This window comes from Crinia signifera, chromosome 8 (assembly GCF_055691185.1).
Source record: "Crinia signifera chromosome 8, ASM5569118v1, whole genome shotgun sequence".
Taxonomy (NCBI): Eukaryota; Metazoa; Chordata; class Amphibia; order Anura; family Myobatrachidae; genus Crinia; species Crinia signifera.
Window position 1 is genome coordinate 72,220,122 of NC_139224.1, and position 23,364 is coordinate 72,243,485.

General features: G+C 43.8%; 1 protein-coding gene across 2 annotated transcripts in view; it reads left to right on the forward strand.

The window, feature by feature from the left end:
- Positions 1 to 404: 404 nt before the first annotated feature.
- Positions 405 to 23,364, forward strand: part of ATF6 (activating transcription factor 6) — a 243,267-nt gene continuing 220,307 nt past the window's right edge. For both annotated transcript variants that reach the window (XM_083156669.1, XM_083156670.1), the window contains exons 1-3: positions 405 to 610; positions 17,461 to 17,537; positions 17,670 to 17,757. In XM_083156669.1, coding sequence (XP_083012795.1) covers positions 523 to 610; positions 17,461 to 17,537; positions 17,670 to 17,757 — 253 coding nt within the window. In that variant the 5' untranslated portion in view covers positions 405 to 522. The remainder of the gene's footprint in view (positions 611 to 17,460; positions 17,538 to 17,669; positions 17,758 to 23,364) is intronic.

Genomic DNA, 23,364 nt, shown 5'->3' on the forward strand with positions numbered 1-23,364 from the left:
GCAATGGTTTGCAACTATCAATGTTTTGTTGTGATGGCAGTAGGTTTACCTTTTGGTGGCACTCTGATGTTGCGATCATCATATGGTAAACATTTGATGATTTTGTGATTGTTCCACCCCCCAGTCTGATCTTGTATATATAATGGGCTTCCGATGACCTTCCCTAACCACGATATGTATTATAAAATTAAAATCAGTGGACTCTATTTTTATACCAGTTTGTTAACGTTTATAACATTTTTATAATGTGCAGTACAGCTGCGTTACACAGTGTTACATAAGAAGCGTCAGCTACATGACACCAGCTGAGCAATTCTCACCACCTTGTTCTGTTGCTAACTTGCTGTAGTCGTCATAGTCACTCACTTGTGGTTATCGGCTGCAGTGCAGAGCATGCGCACTCTGTGGTTTGTGACTGTGAGTCACCTCGGCACCCGTATGTCCCTGGTCATTGATCGTGCTATAGAAGCGAGACGTGTATTAGGAGCTGGAAGTCAGTCCTTGTAGAAATAATACAGCGACATGTCAGCCGAGGTGCAGAACAGGATGCTGAGGGGTATAGAGGGACCTGGCCCGGGCGGCGGATCAAATTTTGAGGGACTGGACTGGGGTGAGTGTATTTTATACAATTCTTGTGCTGTGTAATGTGATGTGTATGTCATTTACTGAGACTCGGGTCGTAGTGCAGTACAGCAGCTGATGCCCCCGTTTAGCTGGCGCAAGAGTAGACCTATCTTCTCGGTAGAGTACTACGTTATAGAATGGAACCAGACCCTTTAAGCAGTGCTTTAGGACCTGCTTCTTAGCTCGGAGTTACAGGATGTTACGTTATATTGTGATGATTCGTCTTATGGGAGACTTCCTGGTCTCAACCATATGTGTATTTACTAGGTGTTGTAAGGCGTTCATGTATTCTGTTTTATAACTATACATGTACTGTACATTATGCGTCTGCCCGTTCATTATCCATCCCTGTCAGCCACCTGTTACTTTGGTACCCCAAGCCAAAAATAGTTGCAGTTGCTGGTGGGAGAGGTACTACCAAGCCCCGGAGAGTCATGCTGGGACAGAGATGCTACCAAGCCCCGGGGAGTCATGCTGGGACAGAGGTGCTACCAAGCCCCGGAGAGTCATGCTCGGGCAGAGTTGCTACCAAGTCCCGGAGAGTCATGCTGGGGCATACTTGCCTACCTGACCCTCTACATCAGGGAGAAAAGTCCTGGAACAGAGCATTTTCTCCCTCATTGAGAGGGTCAGGTAGTCAAGTACAAACCTCCCAACATGACCCATGCCAGGAGGGACAGAATGCTCTGTTTCTGGACTTCCCTCTTAATGTATGATTACCATCACCTGTTTGAAACAGGATTATTGATAAGAAAAGTTCTTCAACACAGGTGATGGCAATCATAATTAAGGGAGAAGTCCTGAAACAGAGCTTTCTGTCCCTCCTGAAGAGTGTCATGTTGGGAGGTATGCAAGTATGTGCTGGGGCAGAGGTGCTACGAAGACCCACAGAGTCCTAAAGGGGACAATCAGCCCACAACTGTCCCTTTTCAAACACGGGTAAATTGTGAAATAACACTTTCTGCTTTGCCTTAATACCAAGGGTTGCGGCTAGAACCACTTCAGTTTTGTGACCTTTCCTATTATGCCTGGGTTAGGGTTACCACCTTTCCCCTTTAATTCCGGACACATATTAATTACACAGGTTCTGTGGAAGTTTAAAATCAGGTGAAATGGAGTATTGAAGTCAGCCAGCCACAGAACCTGTGTAATTAATGTGTGTCCGGAATTAAAGGGGAAAGGTGGTAACCCTAGTCTGGGTCCATGTATTCTTGGAGGGGGAATATAATTGTGGCGAGGGAAGCGAGGTGAACAAACAATGCAGCTGCAATAACCTAATCCAATGGAAATTAGATTTAAAATAAAAAAGCTGTAAGGGCAAATGTTACTTCCGACCTCACAAAACGTCACATCCTTGTACAAGATTTGAAATGGATCTAGACACAATCCTTTACTGAAGCGAAGCCATCTGCTGATCACCAGCTTAGTGCTGATTGCAGTGACTCTCACCCCCAGTCAACTCAATGACCCCTGCAGGTGCCGCTATTGATGCATTTTGCAGGTCAGCGCTATTGACCGCTCATACATTTCCCCAGCATCTTTTAGATAGTGACAGTGGCACATAGCACCCTATCGTTTAACATTCTTTTCCTCCTTCATACATAGGGGAGAAGCAGTATCAGTGCGCATAATGGCACTGACATGCTTCTCTACCTCAATTCCGTTTCTTAAATCTACTCCACAGTCTGTAAAGTACACCGTTTACTGGTGATGGATTGGGGCAATTGCGCAATCCCCCGACAGTCGGTATCAGGAAATCAGGCATTCTAGCATGGTTAATTTCCCCCTTCTACCAACAGATCACTGTTGATTGGTTGATGCAGATTAGGGGATTGTGCTGCCTGATGTTTGGGCACCCTAACATGGTAGGAGCTGATTGGGTGGTCCTTTTATCTCTTTGCACTTTATCTCTCTCCAAGGCTTACTGCACCTGTCCCAAACCTTCTGAAAACCATGTTACAGATTGTTTGTAAAATGACAGTTAGAAGCTGGTTGGATGGTATTTCCATTTTTACCCTCTACAAGGCTTGGTATATCTGCATGTTTGGGATCAAGTCAGTATTGCTGCTGTGTGGGGACAGCTGTTCCAAAAAACAGCTAACCACTCAAGGCCTATCTTCATACTACTAGTTAGTAGGGTCGATTAGTTTCAACCCAACAGTGTCAGGGCCATCTTAACATCATTATGGGTCCCCGGGCAAAGCAGGTGTGTGTCTCCATCTTGCTCTCCCTCTCTATCTCTCTCCTGATGCTGTCACCCTGCACCCATATACCGCCGTCACCTGTCTCCCTGCACTCACATACTGATGCTGTCATCTGTCACCCTGCACCCATATACCGCTGTCAACTGTCACTGCTGTCACCATGCCTGTAGTCACATACTGCTGTCACCTGGACAGAGCTCATTTCCCTTTTTCCCACTGATACAACGCCGCAGCCCAGCTTTCTATACATGGCTGTGGCCGGGGCGGTGCCAACCAAGAGTCACACAGGCAGATGAGGAGGAGGATGAGGTGGTGGTCGGTGGATGCTCAGAATCTCATCCCGCAGCCCTCCCCACCACACAGTGTTTGGGTGGCGTGTCATCCTGCCACAGTACAGCAGCTCATTACATATGCAGGAAGGAGGGTCTGGCTGGCGCTGCAGTGCACACCCACAGTGTATGCAGCAGTGGGAACTCTAGCTGTCTGTACAGCCACAGAAACTGTCCCTCTGGTCCAAGTAATGTTCTACGCGGGGTGGGTGTTGGCGGCTGTTAGGGAGTGCTGCAGAACAGGTGGGGACCCTTTCTGACGGGGTGGAAGGCTTGGGCCCATAGGATCGTGGCCCATGCATTAAGACTGCCCTGAACAGTGCATAAGTAAACAGGGTTCCTGCGTGCGCATGCAATGGGCTGGAGGCATGGATAGATCTTAATGGTTCCCTCTTTCCAATAATTAATGCCATCTCAGTTACTGCAATTAAACTCTGAATTTCGGTTTTTGGTGTTGGATGCATGTGGGTAAGTCCATGTCAGCTGAACCAGGTTTGTCCACCACCTGTCTCAGAATTTTACAAACAATGTTTTGTTAAGAGAGGCTGTCTAAACATTTCTGTCAAATATCTGGACTGTGTGACAATTAGTTTATTTAATATTTTTCTAGATGGATGGAATTAAAGTGTGGCGCTCCTGTGGTTCTGCTGCCTGTATTTCCAAAGCCCGTGGATCAATCCCTATTGATCCATTAAATATAAAAGCGAAAAAAGGGGGGGTAGGGTTCTGGAAAAGGTGGCGCTGAATAAAGAATATATCTATACTTATCTTTTCATGGAGATCTTTCTTAATTGATGGTACTCTTTACTTCATTATTCGTCTCCGATAAGGTAGGTACATGAAAGGATAAGATTTTGGAAAATAGAACGGTGTGATGATCTATTTATTCACGTAATGATTGATAAAAAGAACATCCAGTGTCAGCAAGGGGGCGTACCTTACTTACAATGGAATGTTGTATGGTACATATATAATGGTATCTTTTAGATGATGGGTGCGTACCCGTACTCACGACGTATTAGATGATGACACTCCTCAAAAGGTTTCTTTCAGATATCCACATTCAAAGAAAAAATGTGTGTAATTCTCTTGTAAAAAAAAAAAATATTTTTGTATAAAACACACTCCAAACTTAAAAATATATTTAAAAATGTGTCTTTCGCTTCTGTGGTGTAGTGAGGGAGATAAGGATATAGGGTCTTGATCCACAGTGTAATACCGGTATACACCCAGATGTCAAATAGTGGGATCTTACCTTCTCTCCAACCTTCACCTCAAACACTTTCAGATGGAAAGGCACTGTCCTCCTGCCAATGCGTTTCGAGCTATTGCTCTTTATCAAGGCATGGAGGTAATGCTGGCTGAATTTATATTTATAGGATATCTTAAAAATGTCCGAACTTCCTGTTCATGTCTATTAATTAACTTTACTTTCTATCATTTCCGTTTTTATGGCACATTATTTCTTTTTGTTAACCATTATGCACTCGTTATTATCATTTTACAACAAAAAAAGAATGTACATTTAGACTTTAGTTCAGATTTAGCGTCTTTTTCCCACCAAATGAGCGGGTTCCGTCCGGGGTATCTGGGAAATGTAGTTTCCCAAGAGGGGATTTAATTTCATATAACTCTCGTTCGTTACGCGGTTTTAATACACACCAGGTTTCTGGGAAATGTAGTTTCCAATCATCCATAATAGCTCCGTGACCGGAAGTTGTCCCGGAAATGCATCATTCGATATGGCATTCTGGGGATCCTAGTTCTCGTATGTGGCTCCGTCTGGTGCTGCCGGAAGTGTGTCATTCACTTTGGCATTCGGGGGATCGTAGTTCACCGTTCCCGGCTTTATTAGATGCTGCTTCCTATTCGCGGCTCTGTCCGATCTTCCTGGAAGTTGTCATCAACTGACTAGTGTATATTTCTGGGTATTGTAGTCTTATTGGCGCCGTGGGTTATCTAGATATTACCTAAAGTTTTTGACTTATATGCGCCATAGTTTATTCTATTCCTTATCGATGCATTTGTATGATGGATGCTTTAAAGCAAAATTTAAGAACTGAGGATAATAAAAAATGAAAAAAATATATGTTTGCGTTTTAATAGTCTTCTTGCTCCATAGTGACAGAATAGTTGTAAGGTTGTTATGGTAACCTATACTGTGTTTTTCCATTTATTTATCTGTTTACATGGATCCATTATTTGTTTTTATTATTGTTCTCAAAAAAACAAAGATGATGAATATCAATTAAATGAAAAATGAATATGCTTCAGGTTTTAAAAGGGGCAAAAAGATATTAAAGAAGACAGATAAAAAATTAAATAAAGTGGGAATAAAAAAATAATAATAATGATATATAAAAAAGAAGAAATAAGAATAAAAATATTAATAATAAAATAAAAAATAACTACAGAAACCATTTTAACTCGAAATCATTATTGAGACCAGACTGTTTTAAGGTTTTTAGATCGAAAATAAGTTTAATTTCTGATTTCGCTAGATTTAATTCTATGTTCTTGTTTCTCCAGTTATTTTTTATATGTCTCAAGCCGATGAATTTTTAAATATCTTCCGGGCCACAATTGTGAGTTAATCTGAAATGATTAGACAAATGGTGGGTTTGTAATCCTTTTCAAATATTTCGCAGATGTTCTGACAGTCTTATCTTTAGTGCCCTAGTGGTTCGACCGATGTAACTTAAACCACACGAGCATTCTATCAGGTAAATTACGTTCTGTGTATCGCATGTGATAAAATCTCTGATTTTAAATTTGATATTGTTAACTGTGACTTCTGTATGTTTGGCGGTTGGATCTTTTATGTTTCTGCAGCCCAAACACATGCCGCATCTATAGAATCCTTTTGATCTGATGAGGTTTCTTGTGGTTACTGGGAGTGCGCTGCGGACTAGGGAACTTTTGAGTTTTTTTTACTTCCTATAAATGAAAGATGTTTTTTTAGGGATGATTTGTTTAAGTACAGGGTCTCTTGTTAGCAGATGCCAATTTTTTTATATTATTCTCTCCATTTGTTTAAACTGGGTGTCATAACCTGTAATTAATGACCACTTTGCTTTATCTTTATTATGTTGTAGTTTTTTCTTATCTTTATTCTCTCCTTTTAGAAGGTCTTCTCTATCCCTTTCCATTACTTCTTCCATGATGGGGACGAGGTCTTCATCCTTGTATCCTTTTTCTATAAAGTTTCTCCTACAGCAGCAGGGGACACTGCAGTAATGACGTATGAGATAGAGTGGGTGCATTTTAGGAGTCGGCACTTAAGTGAAAACTTTGTCTGTGGCTGGCTCCTCCCCCTCTATCTCCACCCAGACCTCAGTCTTAGAAAAACAGTGTCTGAGAGAGGAAGGGGACAGGCAAAGACATGACCACAGACAAGAAATAAAGGACAGTAAATAAGAACAACATGAACAAAAACCAATCATCATTCAACCAGAATAGATATAGTAAAAGATATACTGCTACAGTCAGGCCTAAGCAGAACTACTGCACAAACATGGCAGGAAACTAAGCGCTGGGAGGGCGTGCAGTGTCCCCTGCTGCTTCGGAGAAAGGGAATTATCGGTAAGTACCAAATACCTTGTTTCTCCTACAGCAGCAGGGGACAATGCAGTAATGACGTATGAGATAATACCAAAGCTACTACACCCGGGAGGGCGAGCGCTGAGGATCCTGTAAGACAGCTCTGCCGAAAGAAGAATCTTCTCTGGCAAATCTGTCAAACTTGTAAGATTTTGCGAAAGTGTTGGAGCCCACCCAAGTGGCAGCTCTACAAACCTGTGTTAAAGAAACTCCCCTGGCAGCCGCCCAGGAAGTACTGACCGATCTAGTAGAGTGGGCAGATATACGAGAGGGTGCCTGTAGGTGAGCTCTTGCGTAAGCCTCCTTAATTCTAAGGCACAACCACCTGGCCAGAGTCTGTCTTGAGGCTGGCCATCCCCTCTTGTCTGCCCCATACAACACAAACAAGGTCTCAGTCTTAGAAAAAGTGCCCGGAGGAGTCGGTCTTCTGGGCAAAGTCTCCTCAGGAAGATTAGGTTTTTATTTAATTTTTTTTATTTGTTTGAAGCTGCTTTTTATACAAGATCACAGACAAGGGTTGCCTGCTACGTGGGAAGCTCTGGAGGGTCTGGTCGACACTGCCCGCAGTCACCTTCCAGTACCCAGCCTCCGGAGCATCGGCTCCGGGGACCTGCCGCAGCTGCTTATTGCGGCTTGCGTTACGGGTCCACGGCTAATGTCCCCCGCTGCTCCAGAGCATGAGTAAGGCGCTGTGCGCCATGTAAGGGGGCGGCCAGGGTAGTGCGCTGGCTGAGCAGTCTTGCCGCAGCATTCGGTGCGACGATGACGTCACCTCTCCGCGGCAGTGCGCCATTCTCGGGGCGCGGGAACAGGTGGCTTGTGGGAGGTCCTCTATCCGCACGGACGCCATTGCCGCTAGCAGGAGAGGTGACACTGCTGATTCTACAAGCCCACAGGCTGGTTCTCCATTCCTGCGAAGTCTTTCATAAGCGCTGTCTTCCACACACTACAGGGTACTGTAAGTGGCGGAGGTTTACTGATTACATACTCCAGTCTGTGAGCGGGTGCCAGCCGGGAGCAGCGCGTCTGCCAGAGAAGATGCCGAGGTCGTCGCCGGGGACCAGGTGAGTAGGTTTTCCTTCCTTAGGTACCCCTTTTGGACTACTTCGGATCCTGGACCCCGGAGACATCAGCCCTTGAGCCCAGGACCCCGGACCAGCCCCGGAACTGGACTCTTCTGCCCTGGAGCCCCGGACCAGCCCCGGAACCAGGACCAAAGCCCAGGAACCGGACTCTTCTGCCCTGGAGCCCCGGACCTCGGACCCAGGGACTGACCTACGGGCTCAAGGTAGGTAAGTATCAGTATGTGTGTGTTATGTATGTAATAAACTTTTATTTTTCAGGGTGTCAGTGTGTTTTATTTAACTATTTTTTTGTACTGTGGAACTACGAGTGCCAGCGGGCCCTTTAATGCCCCGCATGCTGGGACTTGTGGTTCTCCAAGTCCCAGCATGCGGGGTAGGCTTGCTGGGACTCATAGTTCTACAGTAGAAGACAATAGTTTTTATTCTTTTTTTTGACACTTTTCATCAGCCCGATGCCTTTTTTTTGACACTTTTCATCAGCCCGATGCCCACCACCCAGGGGCATCGGGGACAGCCCCGGACTTTCAGCATGGGCTGGTAAGTCCTGGAGGGGGGGACCCCTTCATTTTGGGGGTTCCCACTTCCCCAGGACCCCTGCCCATGCTGACCAGCACGGGGATAATGCTTTGGCCGCGGGACCTTATATAATAAGTGTCCCCCGGCTGTGGCATTACCCTGCTGGCTGGTTGGGTCTGGTGCTGGTTCTTAAAATACGGGGGACCCCTAGTCATTTTGTCCCCCGTATTTTGGGAACCAGCGCCGGACCTTGAGCCTGGTGCTGGTTTCATTAAATCAAGGGAACCCCTATTTGTTTGTCCCTCTGATTTTATGATACCAGCACCGGTTTTTTGAGCCCGGGGCTGGTTATGCTTAGGAGAGGGGACCGCACGCGTTTTTTTTTTTTTTTCAGACAGCGCACTGTACTGAAAATGTGCCGATTTTTTTTATGACTGAAAATCGCACATTTTTAGGACTGAAAAAGCGACCGAAATCGCACCATATCGCACTTTTTTGCCGCAAATTCGCATCTCAAACGCGATTTTTAAAGGTGCAATTTTTTTTTTTTTCTTACGAAAAAAATCGCACCCTATTACATTTCGCCCCTGGTGTGTATTAAAACCGCGTATCGGACGAGAGTGATATGAAATTAAATCCCCTCTTGGGAAACTACATTTCCCAGATACCCCGGACGGAACCCGCTCATTTGGCGGGAAAAAGATGCTAAATCTGAACTAAAGTCTAAATGTACATTCTTTTTTTGTTGTAAAATGATAATGAGTGCATAATGGTTAACAAAAAGAAATAATGTGCCATAAAAAAGGAAATTATAGAAAATAAAGTTAACTAATAAACAGGAACAGGAAGTTTGGCCATTTTTAAGATATCCTATAAATATAAATTCAGCCAGCATTACCTCCATGCCTTGATAAAGAGCAATAGCTCGAAACGCGTTGGAAGGAGGACAGTGCCTTTCCATCTGAAAGTGTTTGAGGTGAAGGTTGGAGAGAAGGTAAGATCCCACTATTTGACATCTGGGTGTATACCGGTATTACACTGTGGATAAAGACCCTATCTCCTTACCTCCCTCACTACACCACAGAAGCGAAAGACACATTTTTTAATATATTTTTAAGTTTGGAGTGTGTTTTATACAAAAATAAATTCCTTTTTTTTACAAAAGGTGTCATCATCTAATACGTCGTGAGTACGGGTACGCACCCATCATCTAAAAGATACCATTATATATGTACCATACAACATTCCATTGTAAGTAAGGTACGCCCCCTTGCTGACACTGGATGTTCTTCTTATCAATCATTCCGTGAATAATTAGATCATCACACCGTTCTATTTTCCAAAATCTTATCTTTTCATGTACCTACCTTATCGGAGACGAATAATGAAGTAAAGAGTACCATCAATTAAGAAAGATCTCCATGAAAAGATAAGTATAGATATATTCTTCATTCAGCGCCACCTTTTCCAGAACCCTACCCCCACTTTTTTTCGCTAGTTTGTTTAATATGATTTTTCAATTTATAAATTTTTTTTTTTTTTTAGCGTATCGCAGGTTCTTTTACCCAGTTTTAGATGTATCATGGGTGTTTTATTAATTAATCACCATGACATTTAGTCCCGTGTTCCGTCCCCCTTCCGCCCGACTGCGGGTGCTCTTTGACCATCTCCGCCCAGCCACTGGAGCTCTGTCCCCCTTCCGCCCGGCCGCTGGAGCTCTGTCCCCCTTCCGCCGGGCAGCGGGAGCTCTGTCCCCCTTCCACGTAGTTGCAGGAGCTCCGTCCCCCCCCTTTGCCTGGCCACTACAGGGGTCATTATGGATGTCACTATTGGGCGGGGTGGGGGGGCATTGTGAAGGGGCATTACCTGGGGCATGTGTGTGGCCAGGGGAGGTGTCCTATTAGGAGGAGGGAGAGTTTGGCTGTAACTGAGTTTTCACCAGCTGTTCCTGCCTGCTATCCCTGGCAAAGGACATTTTGACCCCTGGCATCAAGCCTACCCCTGGCAATGAGCATGTAGGTAAGTGGCACTTATATGACATAATATGTACTAAGCATTACAGTGTGTGGTATTATATGTATTGGGCATTACAGTGTGGCTTAATGTGTAATGGGCATGTCAGTGTTTGGTAGAATGTGTAATGGGCATTGTGGCATGTGTAATAGGCATTGCGATGTTAAATTTTCCACGCCTTTGGCACGCACTGCCCCTATTTTTAGTTTGTCTAGCTCCTACACTTTCATCCTGGCTCCTAGATTTAAAAAAAAAAAATGTCAAGCCCTGCACTATGACCACAGTCACCAAAATGTACAGTAAACAAAAGTTATCTGCAACCTTGATCATACATAGCAGCAGTATATGATCACTGGAACATTGAGTATATAATTGAAGGTAATTAGGATGAACAAGATGCGCTGGTACACTTTATGAAACTAAACCAATGCAACAAATGTGTTGTCCTGGTCTTCAAGAGCTACTGGAAGTGCTTTGTTGTTTTTACTCACGTCCTCTGGGTGACGGAAGTGTGTACAATCCAATATAGTACTGGTATATACTTTTGCTGACACTTTAACCCCTTCCCGACATATGACGTACATTTACGTCATATGTCGGTTGCGGGGGAATCAAGCCAGCTCACGGAGTGAGCTGGCTTGAAAGAGAGCAGGTAATGGCTGTATATTACAGCCAGGTACCTGCTCTCACGGCCACGAGCGGCGAGTTCGCCGATCGTGGCCGTTTAACCCTTTAAGCACCGCGGGCAAAGCGCCCGCAGTGCTTAAATAGCTGATCGGAGGGGGGGCGCCCCCCTCCGGCGCCGATCGGGGCCCCCCGCGGCGCGATCGGAGGGTGCCGATCGGTTGCCATGGTAGCCAGGGGACTAATGTAGACCCCTGTGCTGGCCGTGTCAGCATTCCTATTACATCCTGCCTGAGGCAGGATGTAATAGAAAGTGCTGAAAATCACTATGTTCAGCCATAGAGCTCTATGGCTGAACCAAGTACAGGCGATCGCGCCCCCTAGTGGTCAAGTACACTAGGGGGCCTTGTAGTAAAAGTAAAAAAAAAAAAAAAAAATAAGTTTAAAAATAAAAAAATATTAAAAGTTCAAATCACCCCCCTTTCCCCATTTCACAAATAAAAATAAATAAAAAATTAAAAAAATAAACATATTTGGTATCGCCGCGTTCCTAAAAGTCCGATCTATTAAAATATAACATTAGTTATCCCGCACGGTTAAAGGCGTAAACGGAAAATAATTCCCAACGCCAAAACTACGTTTTTTGGTCGCATCGCCTACCCAAAAAAAAATAACTAAAAGAGATCAGAAAGTCGGCCATATCCCATAATGGTATTAATTAAAAAGTACACTTCAGCCCGCAAAAAATGAGCCCTCACCCAGGTCCGAAGGTGGAAAAATAAAAAATTTATAAGCCGCAGAACATGGCGACGTGACGCAAATTAGAAAAACCGTAAAAGTTGCTATTTTTTTTTTTAGTGGTAAAACATAACGAAAACTATATAAGTTTGGTATCACCAGAATCGTAACGACCCATAGAATAAAGATAACCCATCATTTTAAACGAACTATGAACTCAAAAAAAAGCGTAACCAGCGCAAAATTGTGGAATGGCGTTTTTTTTTTTTTTTTTTTTTTTTTTTTTTTACCCCACATTGAATTATTACCTGATTCCCCAGAATATTATACGGTATAGTAAATGGTACCATTACAAAGTACAACTTGTCCCGCAAAAAAAAAGCCCTCATGTGTCTATATAGCCGGAAAATTAAAAAAGTTACGCTTATTTGAACGCAAGGAGAAAAAAAAAAAAATTAACAAAAAAGGCCTCGTCAGGAAGGGGTTAAAGAAAATGACAGACTGTTACAACAGGTTCCAAATAGTGGCTAAAATTATGTTGCAGTAGACCTTAAGTTGTGTTAAAGTTTCATGGTTTCTTCAGTTAATTATGTATGCGATACAATAGTAATTGAATGTCCACTTCATTATTTTTGTTTTTCTTCACAATAAAACAGAGTACCATGCTGTTTTGGTACGGGGTTTCTTCAGTTAATTATGTATGCGATACAATAGTAATTGAATGTCCACTTCATTATTTTTGTTTTTCTTCACAATAAAACAGAGTACCATGCTGTTTTGGTACGGGGTCTGCTGTTGTTTTTAGTATTGTATACCTTTTTGATAAGCACCTAAGAAAAATTGGGATATCTAATTTCAATTTAACTCAGCGTTTTAATTCATCCCAAAATAGTATGTTTTTGCTGTAACACGAAATGGAAGGCAGAATGGTTGATGCCACCAAGGTGGTATAGGTGGCGTTGTTGCACTTGCCCAGCAGTCCTTGAAGCCTCATTCAGGCTAAGGCTTCACCTATAACAGCCACATTTGAAGGGGTAAATTAGGTTCACCCCAACCCCGGTGCTGCCAGGACTTTTGAGGGGACAAGGCTGCTACAGGAGCCTGGGCAAGGGAACTAAAAAAAGGAAGGACCAGACACACAAGACAAATACAAACTTTAGGACACTACCTTGTGCGACTAGCACGGGACAACTACAGTAGATCCCAGGCAGTATCTAAATGCAATATTGTACAGACAGACAGACAAGTGACTGGACCGGATTGCAGAGCCGGTACAGGCGGGTAGATACAGACTGTACATAGAGCAGTGTTGTCTACCTGACCCTTTCCTTCAGGGAGAAAATGCTCTGTTCCTGGACTTCCCTGGTAATGTATGATTGCCATCATCTGTGTTGAACAGGTTAATTGATAAGAAACAGGGGCGTAACTAGATATTTGTAGGCCCCATAGCAAAAGTTAGTAAGGTTACCAACCTATGGTGTTATATTTATTTAACACATGTAACTTAAACAAGGAAGATGGGCGGGCCCCCTTCAGGCCCCTATCGTAGCTACGCCCTTGATAAGAATGGTGTTTCACCACCGGTTATGGCAATCATACATTACCAGGGTAATCCAGGAACAGAACATTTTCTCCCTGAAGGAGAGGGTCAGGTAGGCAACTAGGGTGACCAACTCATCCCTTTAATCCGGGACACATGTCAATTACACAGGTTCTGTGGCAGTTTAAAACCAGGTGAAATGGAGTCTTGAGGTGTGGCAGTTTAAAACCAGGTGAAAGCCAGCCACAGAACCTGTGTAATTAATATGTGTCCCGGATTAAAGGGATGAGTTGGTCACCCTAAAGGCAACCCTGACATAGAGCAGGACCAGACTGTGGGGCAGTTCTGGTTACAGACAGGCAACTGAGTAAAAACACAGGTACATAAACAGAAGCTCTATTGGAGCAGGTATCAACTGGGAAAAACAGGGTCAAACACAGCACAGGCACATGAAGGGTCAAACAAACTTTGGGAAACAGGATCCAGGTAGGTGCAAACTCAGGGCTGGGTAGGATAGGGTATACAGACAAGGACGAAACCTGACCATACACGCTGCTTTGTGGGCGTGCTTTCCGTGCTGTACTAGCACGGATCACATTGCATTGCACATGCATCCGTTGTGCATGCAATGCGATGCAACCTGATGAAACCTAAGTACTAAAAGTATGTGCTTGCACATAGGTTTCATCGCATTGCATTGCATGCACAACGGATGCACATGCAATGCAATGCAATGTGATCCGTGCTAGTACAGCACGGAAAGCACGCCCACAAAGCAGCGTGTATGGGCAGCTTAAGTACTAGAGCTAAGCATAAGGGTTGGTCAGGAAAGCATGCATGTGCTCTACTGCAATTAGAAACAAGCAGTTTAAACTAGCACAGAGCTTAGGGCAGGCTGGATAATATAGGGAGCAATGTCCAATCGGAACAACTACAATGGACAAGCCCCCTTAATGAAGAAAGCAACTGCAGGTGTGCAGCCTGATACAAGGCAGAGTGCTAAGTGCCTAATTAAATGACAGGTGAAACTGAACACAGAACAAATACAAGAGTCAGGCTGCATTTACATAGATCCGCTAGAGGTGGCTCGTAACAGTTGAAGCCTCTTCCTAGTTTGCAGTGGTGATCTGAATATGGGAAAATGGACCACGTCAAACCCACTAAGAGACTGGAGATGGTAGGATCCCAGAGAAGGGTCAGAAATATTCCTAACTCTTTTGGGATGTTAATGTAGTTAAGAATGTCCTCCATAAGGGAGCTCTTCCTGAAATGACTGCTCTATCTTAACTTGTGCTCCTTGATGGCTTATTACAGTTTGTTTTCAAACTGAAATTTGTACTAAAGCCACAGGCTAGTAAAACAAATTCTTCTGAGTCTTCACTAACTGTATTGGGCATTTTATCAGTTATTATGTGTGAAGTACAGGTGTTATAAACAAGTGCAGTGTATGATGTAATTGTAATCTAAAGCAATTATGTGAAAAAATAGACCTAGTCATTTGTAATGCAAACATTGAACAGCTGTGTAGATGCAACTTCTTCGCAGTTGCATGGTCCTCATTAATACATACCTCCCAACATGACCCTCTCCAGGAGGGACAGAATGCTCTGTTTCTGGACTTTCCTCTTAATTAATGATTACCATCACCTGTTTTAAACAGGTTGATGGACAAGAAAGGTATTTCACCACAGGTGATGGTAGTCATAAATTAAGAGGAAAGCCCAGAAACAGAGCAATGTGTCCCTCCTGGAGAGGGTCATGTTGGGAGGTATGTTAATATGTGAAAGATGTATTTCCTTTTTGTAACTTGTCTAGTAGAACTGTTGACAATACCTTTTTTAAAGCAGCGCTCAGTGATCATGCCTTGTGTATGACTGAGCTGTAGTTACTGTACTTCCGGATATCTGGATAAAAGTTTTGGGGCCTACACACGTAGCGATTTAGGAACATTTTCTAAGTGATCTCACAAGATCGCTTAGAAATGCCCCTACATCGCGCCGTGTGCGATTACTGTATAACAAACAAGAAAAAGGTGCTAAAGATTTGTCACAAATCGTTTCACCAATATAGTGCTACTACTACTATAACAATGACAAATATACAAATAAAATAAAAACAATATCTTGTGCACTTTGTTCCACTTCTTATAGTTCGTTCCTTCTTAGAAGAAAACTTATCTGGCGTAGTGTGTGTGTGTGTGTGTGTGTGTGTGTGTCCTCATAAGTTTTTCATATTGAATGGTCCCATATAAAGGAAAATATATAAACAATAGGATCAGTAAGATATACGGGTTGAAACATGTTGGAGGAGTGAATCGGACATCGTGACATAGTAATTAAGGCTGAAAAAAGACGTTAGTCCATCGAGTTTGACCTATCTAACTTGGGTACTTGTGAGTTATCCGGGCGTCCGATTTTTTGATTGTATGCCTTAAGTTAAGGCATACAATCAGATGCGATGCGATGCGATATCGCATCGCATCGCATCGCATGCGACCATCGGATGCGATGACCCGATTTTTCCATAGGAATCAATGTTAAAATGATTCCTATGGAAAAAGGGGTCCTTTTCATACCCCTACTATCCAAGTGGGCATGGAGTTGGATATAAACCTGTGGCGAGCGTAGCGAGCCACCGAGCCCGAAGCGTGGCGAGCGAAGCGAGCCCCGCGAGGGGACGGTATTCCGTGTCCCCTCGCGGGGCTCGCTACGCTCGCCACGCTTCGGGCTCGGTGGCTCGCTACGCTCGCCACAGGTTTATATCCAACTCCATGCCCACTTGGATAGTAGGGGTATGAAAAGGACCCTTTTTCCCATTGAATTCCATGTTAAAATGGACTCAGTCCATTTTAACATTGATTCCTATGGAAAAATCGGGTCATCGCATCGCATCGCATCGCATCGCATCCGATGGTCGCATGCGATGCGATGCGATGTCCCGATCCGACCCGATTTCAAAATCGGACGCCCGGATAACTCACAAGTACCCTAACTTGTAACTACTGACTTGAGTAAGTCATATCTATAGTAGTGTTCCTTCTAGGAACTAGGGCGGGTCGGACCGGGCACGCCAACGTCACTATTTTGGGCGTGCCCAGGCCGCCAACGTCACAAAAGGGGCGTGCCCGGCCGGCGGAATCACGCAGAGGAGTGGGCACAGCCGGCGGCGTTACGCAAAGGGGTGGGCGCGGCCGGCGGCGTCATGCACAGGGGGCGGACCCGGCCACCCGGAAGGCTGTACACTGCTGGGGAAGTGCCGGGCATCGCTATGTACAGCGGCGCCGGGCTTCCCCTGTCAAAACAGCGGGGACAAAGGCAGGCTGGTTTAGCGGGGTGCTGCCAGAGGGGCAGGGTGCATTTTTTCACTTTAAAAATCTGGCAGGGCGCAACGCCCCGCTACAACAGCCTAGCGGGAACACTACTATAGGATTCTCTTTGTGGCCAAACATGCATTCCGTTTTGATTTAAATTTGTTAAGAGTAGTTGCTATAATCACCCCCACCGGCAATGAGTTCCATATTGTACTGCTCTAATGGTGAAGAATCCTCTTCTTACTATGTTTCCGCAGTAAGGCAGAGGATTTGTGCAGCTAAAGAAACACCCTGGTTTTATTCTACATCTTGTGTTGCAGCAAAAGCGCTTATATCTGGTCTGGGGTTATCCTTACTTTTTCTATTTCTCTATTGTCCATCCTGGTGACACAGCTAACCATGGGATGTAGTCTTGTCCAGTGGAGCCAAGGCAACTACAGTATGCTATGTCTTTAAGAGGCATCCCTGCTGCATCCCAGAAGACCCAGTTTAGTGTAGGTCAGGGCTCGACAAATATCGGGCACCAGGTTGCCATGGTTGACCCGATTCTGATTTCTATCGACCAGATTTTGGGGGTGGAAGCAGAATCTGGTTGTGGGCAGGTCAGCGGCAGAGTTTTCAAACTCCCCCCCCCCCCCCCGGCCCCCTCCTGCTGCCTGCTGGAAATCAGCAGCAGCGCACTAAGCGCAGGCAGCAGCACCCGCCCACCTGCTAGAAGTCAGCAGCATGACCCTCCCCCTGCGCCCTCCTTAGGGACCAGCGGCAGCGCACTGAGTAAATAATCTTATCACTGTAGAATGGACTTTGAGTTTGAAATTTCACTTTTAAAGTATCAGTTTTGACAATAAAAGTAATATTGTACAATGCTTTTTTACAGGTTCTTCACTGTTTGATGAACTAAGCAGCTTGGTTGATGTTGAAGATTTGTTTCAAGATGGTGAATGCAAAGCCTATGTAAGTATATTCTGTCAATGTATATTACAGATAATTCCTATGTATGCAAATAGTGTCATGTCATTGTTACCTATGTACTTGCATGAACAGTCTGATATGGACTTCCCTTGATATTCCCTCTTGTGTCCACAGGAAAATAACTTTGATAATCTTGATTTTAATATGGATCTTATGTCATGGGATTCCTACCCTTGGGATGGACCTGATCAGTGCTACACTGGTATGTCCTGTTACTGCTGTACACAGAATATCTTATACCTGCCAACATAAGCGGAATGTAGCAGGGTCATACTACAATATACCTGCTGACACATATGTATACATTTTTTTTTTTTTTGTATAAGCTGATCCTGGGAGGAGCAGAAGACACCAGCAACAATATACAGTATTGTGGCATGCAAACACAGGGTCATACTACAATAGACCTGCTATAGCATAATTGTTTAAATAGAACTTAAAGGAACAGTGTATACCTGCAAATATAGCAGGATTATATCACCATATACCTTATATTGATTGCAGGCCTGTTCCAACTCAAATGGACAGAAGGGGAGCAGAATATATTAACAGTAATTGAGCATAAAAGTGCAGGGTTGTAATAAATATACCTGCTATATTACAAATAAATACTGTGGAAACAAAATGTTTTCTGTCTCCAAGAGATTAAAAAAGCAAGGTATATATTTTAATATAAGTGTAGTGTTCACGCTAGGATTTTTTTTAGAGCAGGGTGCTGACCACCGCGCAGGGCACCTTTTTTAATCGGGAGTGCACATTTTATATTAGAAATTTACATTAGAAACAAAACATGTATAAAAAATCGCACACTGCATTAGGCTTACACCCATTAAACATTGTCATACTCTGCTATGCTCATTTCATATTTTGTCGTAATGACTATTACACATTATGGCACACACTGTAATGCCTCGTACATATTATACCATACACCTTAATGCCCATTACACATGATGGCACACACCAACATTTCTCAGAGGCATGTAATCACAGTGGGAGGCAGCATAAGGGTGCACAGTGCCACACACAAAAAGGGCAGGGTGCATTTTGAGGTTTTGAAAACGGGCAGGGTGCAGCACCCTGCAAAGAAGCTTAGAGGGAACACTATAAGTGGAACACAGCAGGATCACTCTATAATACACATGCTTGAATATAACTATGGTTAAAAGCAGAATTTATCTCCAATCAATCATTATATAACAGGTACAGAAGACTATTTCACCCGAAAATCGGCAATATATAAGTTCCTACGAATTAGAGGAATTCAATAATTAATGGATAATCAAGATGATCATCCATTAATTATTGAATTCCACTAATTCGTCAAAGGTCCATTTTTCTGAGCCAAGTTGTTTAATATATGTGCATGATTCCATCCCCTGAAATTTCAAGGATACAGCAATTTACATAATATATTACTCAGTGACGTGCGGTGAGGTGAGAGACTGGTGAGGCTCTGTGGCCCCATTTTTGAAATGGGATTGAGTCCCACCGCCAAAGCCTGATACAGCAACTCCAGCGACAGTATCCCCACAATGCCCAATTGTGATAGCTTTGATGACTACCCCCTAAGTATGTAAGATACAGGGTATATATTATATAGAAGCAGTGATGATATGGACTGCATATATATTATAATATATATATATATATATCTCCTTCCTTGTGGAGGCACTCTCACTGTCAGCTAGTAGAATAGAGCAAACAAGCACATAAACCAGGTGCCTTCCGTGTAATAGCGTATCGGTGTACGCCAGTAATGTAGTCTTCCTGACGGCGGCACTCAGTGAAATAAGCACACCATAGGCAGTTTTTGGTAAGAAACCGACGTTTCAAGGCTGTCCGGCCTTTTTATCAAGGTGCAAAGAGATACAAACAACAGACAATATATCCACTTAAATACCTTAGAAGATCAGTTCGCGTCTCCCGCCAGCTCCTCCCCGGGCGTCGAACATGACGTCACCACGTCGGAGCGTCAATGGAGACGCGAAGCAACCCTAAAACATGTGATAAAAATAAACCAATAAGAGACAAGTATAGGGTAACCAAGGTGACAAGATACAAACACCAATAAACACGTAAAAAAACACATAAAAAACAGTCTTAGCAGCAAATACAGATTATCATATACGCACAGGATTTTTAACTAGCCTAAATGCATGAGGCTTAGTAATCAAATGCCCGTAATTACTTTGCTTGTCCGGGACGAACATAGAAAGGCAGTGTACACGCATATGAAGTGAACGGTCGACATGACAAGCATGTCGATATGGTAATAAGTCATAATCACTAATGTAAAGATTACATGAAGCACGATAAACCAAGATATTCGTTTAGACCCCTGGGAGCCAGGGTGTCCAACCGATATATCCAGTGACATTCTGCTCTAAGTAATTTCAAAGACCTATCTCCCCCACGTTTGAGCGGGGGGATATGGTCTATGATCCGATATCTTAAGGAAGACAAAGTGTGTCTGGCCTGTGCAAAATGCCGGGCTACCGGCTGTTCGCTGGTACCTGAAAGAATAGCTGCCTTAATAGCCGACCTATGTGCTGCTGCCCTTTCCTTAAAGGCGCAGTCAGTCTTGCCAACATAATGTCGACCACAGGGACAGCTAATCAGGTACACAACGAATCGTGTCGTACACGAAACACGATGTTTAATAAAAAACTTTTTTCCGGAGTAGGGATGATGGAACGTATCCCCTACTATCATAAAGCTACACGTGGTGCAGCCACAGCACCTGTAGCAACCCAGTTTGGGGGTTCCCAAAAATCCACCTGTGTCGACTACCTTTTTGGGAACCCCCAAACTGGGTTGCTACAGGTGCTGTGGCTGCACCACGTGTAGCTTTTTAGCTGTCCCTGTGGTCGACATTATGTTGGCAAGACTGACTGCGCCTTTAAGGAAAGGGCAGCAGCACATAGGTCGGCTATTAAGGCAGCTATTCTTTCAGGTACCAGCGAACAGCCGGTAGCCCGGCATTTTGCACAGGCCAGACACACTTTGTCTTCCTTAAGATATCGGATCATAGACCATATCCCCCCGCTCAAACGTGGGGGAGATAGGTCTTTGAAATTACTTAGAGCAGAATGTCACTGGATATATCGGTTGGACACCCTGGCTCCCAGGGGTCTAAACGAATATCTTGGTTTATCGTGCTTCATGTAATCTTTACATTAGTGATTATGACTTATTACCATATCGACATGCTTGTCATGTCGACCGTTCACTTCATATGCGTGTACACTGCCTTTCTATGTTCGTCCCGTACAAGCAAAGTAATTACGGGCATTTGATTACTAAGCCTCATGCATTTAGGCTAGTTAAAAATCCTGTGCGTATATGATAATCTGTATTTGCTGCTAAGACTGTTTTTTATGTGTTTTTTACGTGTTTATTGGTGTTTGTATCTTGTCACCTTGGTTACCCTATACTTGTCTCTTATTGGTTTATTTTTATCACATGTTTTAGGGTTGCTTCGCGTCTCCATTGACGCTCCGACGTGGTGACGTCATGTTCGACGCCCGGGGAGGAGCTGGCGGGAGACGCGAACTGATCTTCTAAGGTATTTAAGTGGATATATTGTCTGTTGTTTGTATCTCTTTGCACCTTGATAAAAAGGCCGGACAGCCTTGAAACGTCGGTTTCTTACCAAAAACTGCCTATGGTGTGCTTATTTCACTGAGTGCCGCCGTCAGGAAGAATATATATATATATATAGCCTGATACTGCAGACACCCATTCAGGTGTCCACAATAGGACCAGCACCTCTTTCAAAAATGAGCAAGTTTGTTCAAAATGACAATTCCATTTATTGGAAGATATGAGTAAGCCAGTATACTTATCCACAGACGGGCAGCAGATCAACATGTGTCATGGATCAAAGCAGCAACATATTAGCTGTGGACAGACCAGTCCCCTGACGGACCGTTTCGGCGCCAATGCGCCTTTCTCAAAGGGTATGAGAAAGGCGCATTGGCGCCGAAACGGTCCGTCAGGGGACTGGTCTGTCCACAGCTAATATGTTGCTGCTTTGATCCATGACACATGTCGATCTGCTGCCCGTCTGTGGATAAGTATACTGGCTTACTCATATCTTCCAATAAATGGAATTGTCATTTTGAACAAACTTGCTCATTTTTGAAAGAGGTGCTGGTCCTATTGTGGACACCTGAATGGGTGTCTGCAGTATCAGGCTATATTGAATATTTTTGACCTTGCACTCATCTGGTGGTCCGATAAGTGTGCGTTCCCACAAACATTATATTTATATATATATATATATATATATATATATATATATACACATACACACATTGTATTTTATATTCAGATGGTGTGATAGACCAAAGAAAATGCCGCCCCCCCCCCCCCCCCCCTAATCTGTGAGTGATGGCTGCATGAAGGATTCACTAAAAACTTTCCAGATACTGCAGCTCCCTCTGGAACCCATTTCTTCTGCCCCAACACACAGACCTCAGATCATAGCATAGCTAGCCCCATCAATCATTATATACTTTATGGGTGAACGATCCTAGAAATGCTGCTGAGTTTGTAGAGATAAGGGACGGGGTAGGGGCTGACCTTGTCCTGTTTAGTGCAGTCAGATGCAGGAGTATCACCACGGACAGATTGTGCTACTGACCAGTCTTAACGGAGCAGGACACAGCTGAAATACTTTGCTTGCTGGAGCCAAGGCTGGCTCACAGAAGAGGGGGAAAGCCAGTGCACGGAGAGAGAAGGAGCAGGCGGGGGCAGAGTGGATTTTATTAGCCGGGACTCGGGAGAGCTCTCCTACCTCTGAACACTGTGCTGCTGTCTCACTCCTGTCTGTCTGACGGTGACCCAGCGGTGACTTCACTGTTGTGGGAGGGATTGATTCAGAATACTGGACTCCGACTTCGGCACACCGAGGCAGCACATGGTACTTAGGAGCTGTAGTATGTATCAGAGGTGATCTTCTTAACCCGCCCCTGCCCGCAACCATGACAGCGGATACAGGCTGTCAGTGTGTGACAGCCTAATCCGCTGTCCTATCACATCTGTCACAGTGACAGGGGTGTGCCTTGTGTATGGGGTGAAGGCACATCCCTGTCACTGATGCAGATGTCTAGGTGCCGCTTCCCCATTGTTTTTCAATGGGCTTTGCAGCCTCTTCTTCTGCCCGTGATTAGCCCCGCCCCCCGCTGCTGATAGTTTGCAATTGTCAGCGGGAGGCACAGCTCCCGCAGCCTCCCTCCCTCACAACAGTGTCCCACCTAATACTTTATTGAAAAAAAAAAATACAGATAAGATATTTATTACACAGTGTATGTGTTATAAATATCTTTGTATTTTTGTTCCTCAATTATGACAGGTTATGCACTGCCTCCCCTGACTGCACGTCCCTGATATTACTGCAGAACCTTCTCCAATACAGACACATTAAAACTAAACCATAAAAGAATTACAAATAAAGACACCATGACACAATGAATAACTTTTTTTATATTTTATCTTTATTCACAAATTTTTGTTTAATATTTCACCTATTGACAGTTTTAAACAATTAATTAATTAAGTTACATTTTAATCGATAATACATATATCCATAGATATTACTCTTCCTTTGTGCGCCAGAAAAAAAGACAATCTTCTCTTTCCCCTTCTTTTTATAATACATAACCTTCTATGAAAAAAAGTGAAAGCACTAATATCTGTGCATTGGAGTTACAATGCTATGTAAGCAGTCCGATCTTAAAACCAATATATGCACATTGCTGCTCTTCTCTCTTTTTATTTTAAAAATGGCAAAAGGAATAATATA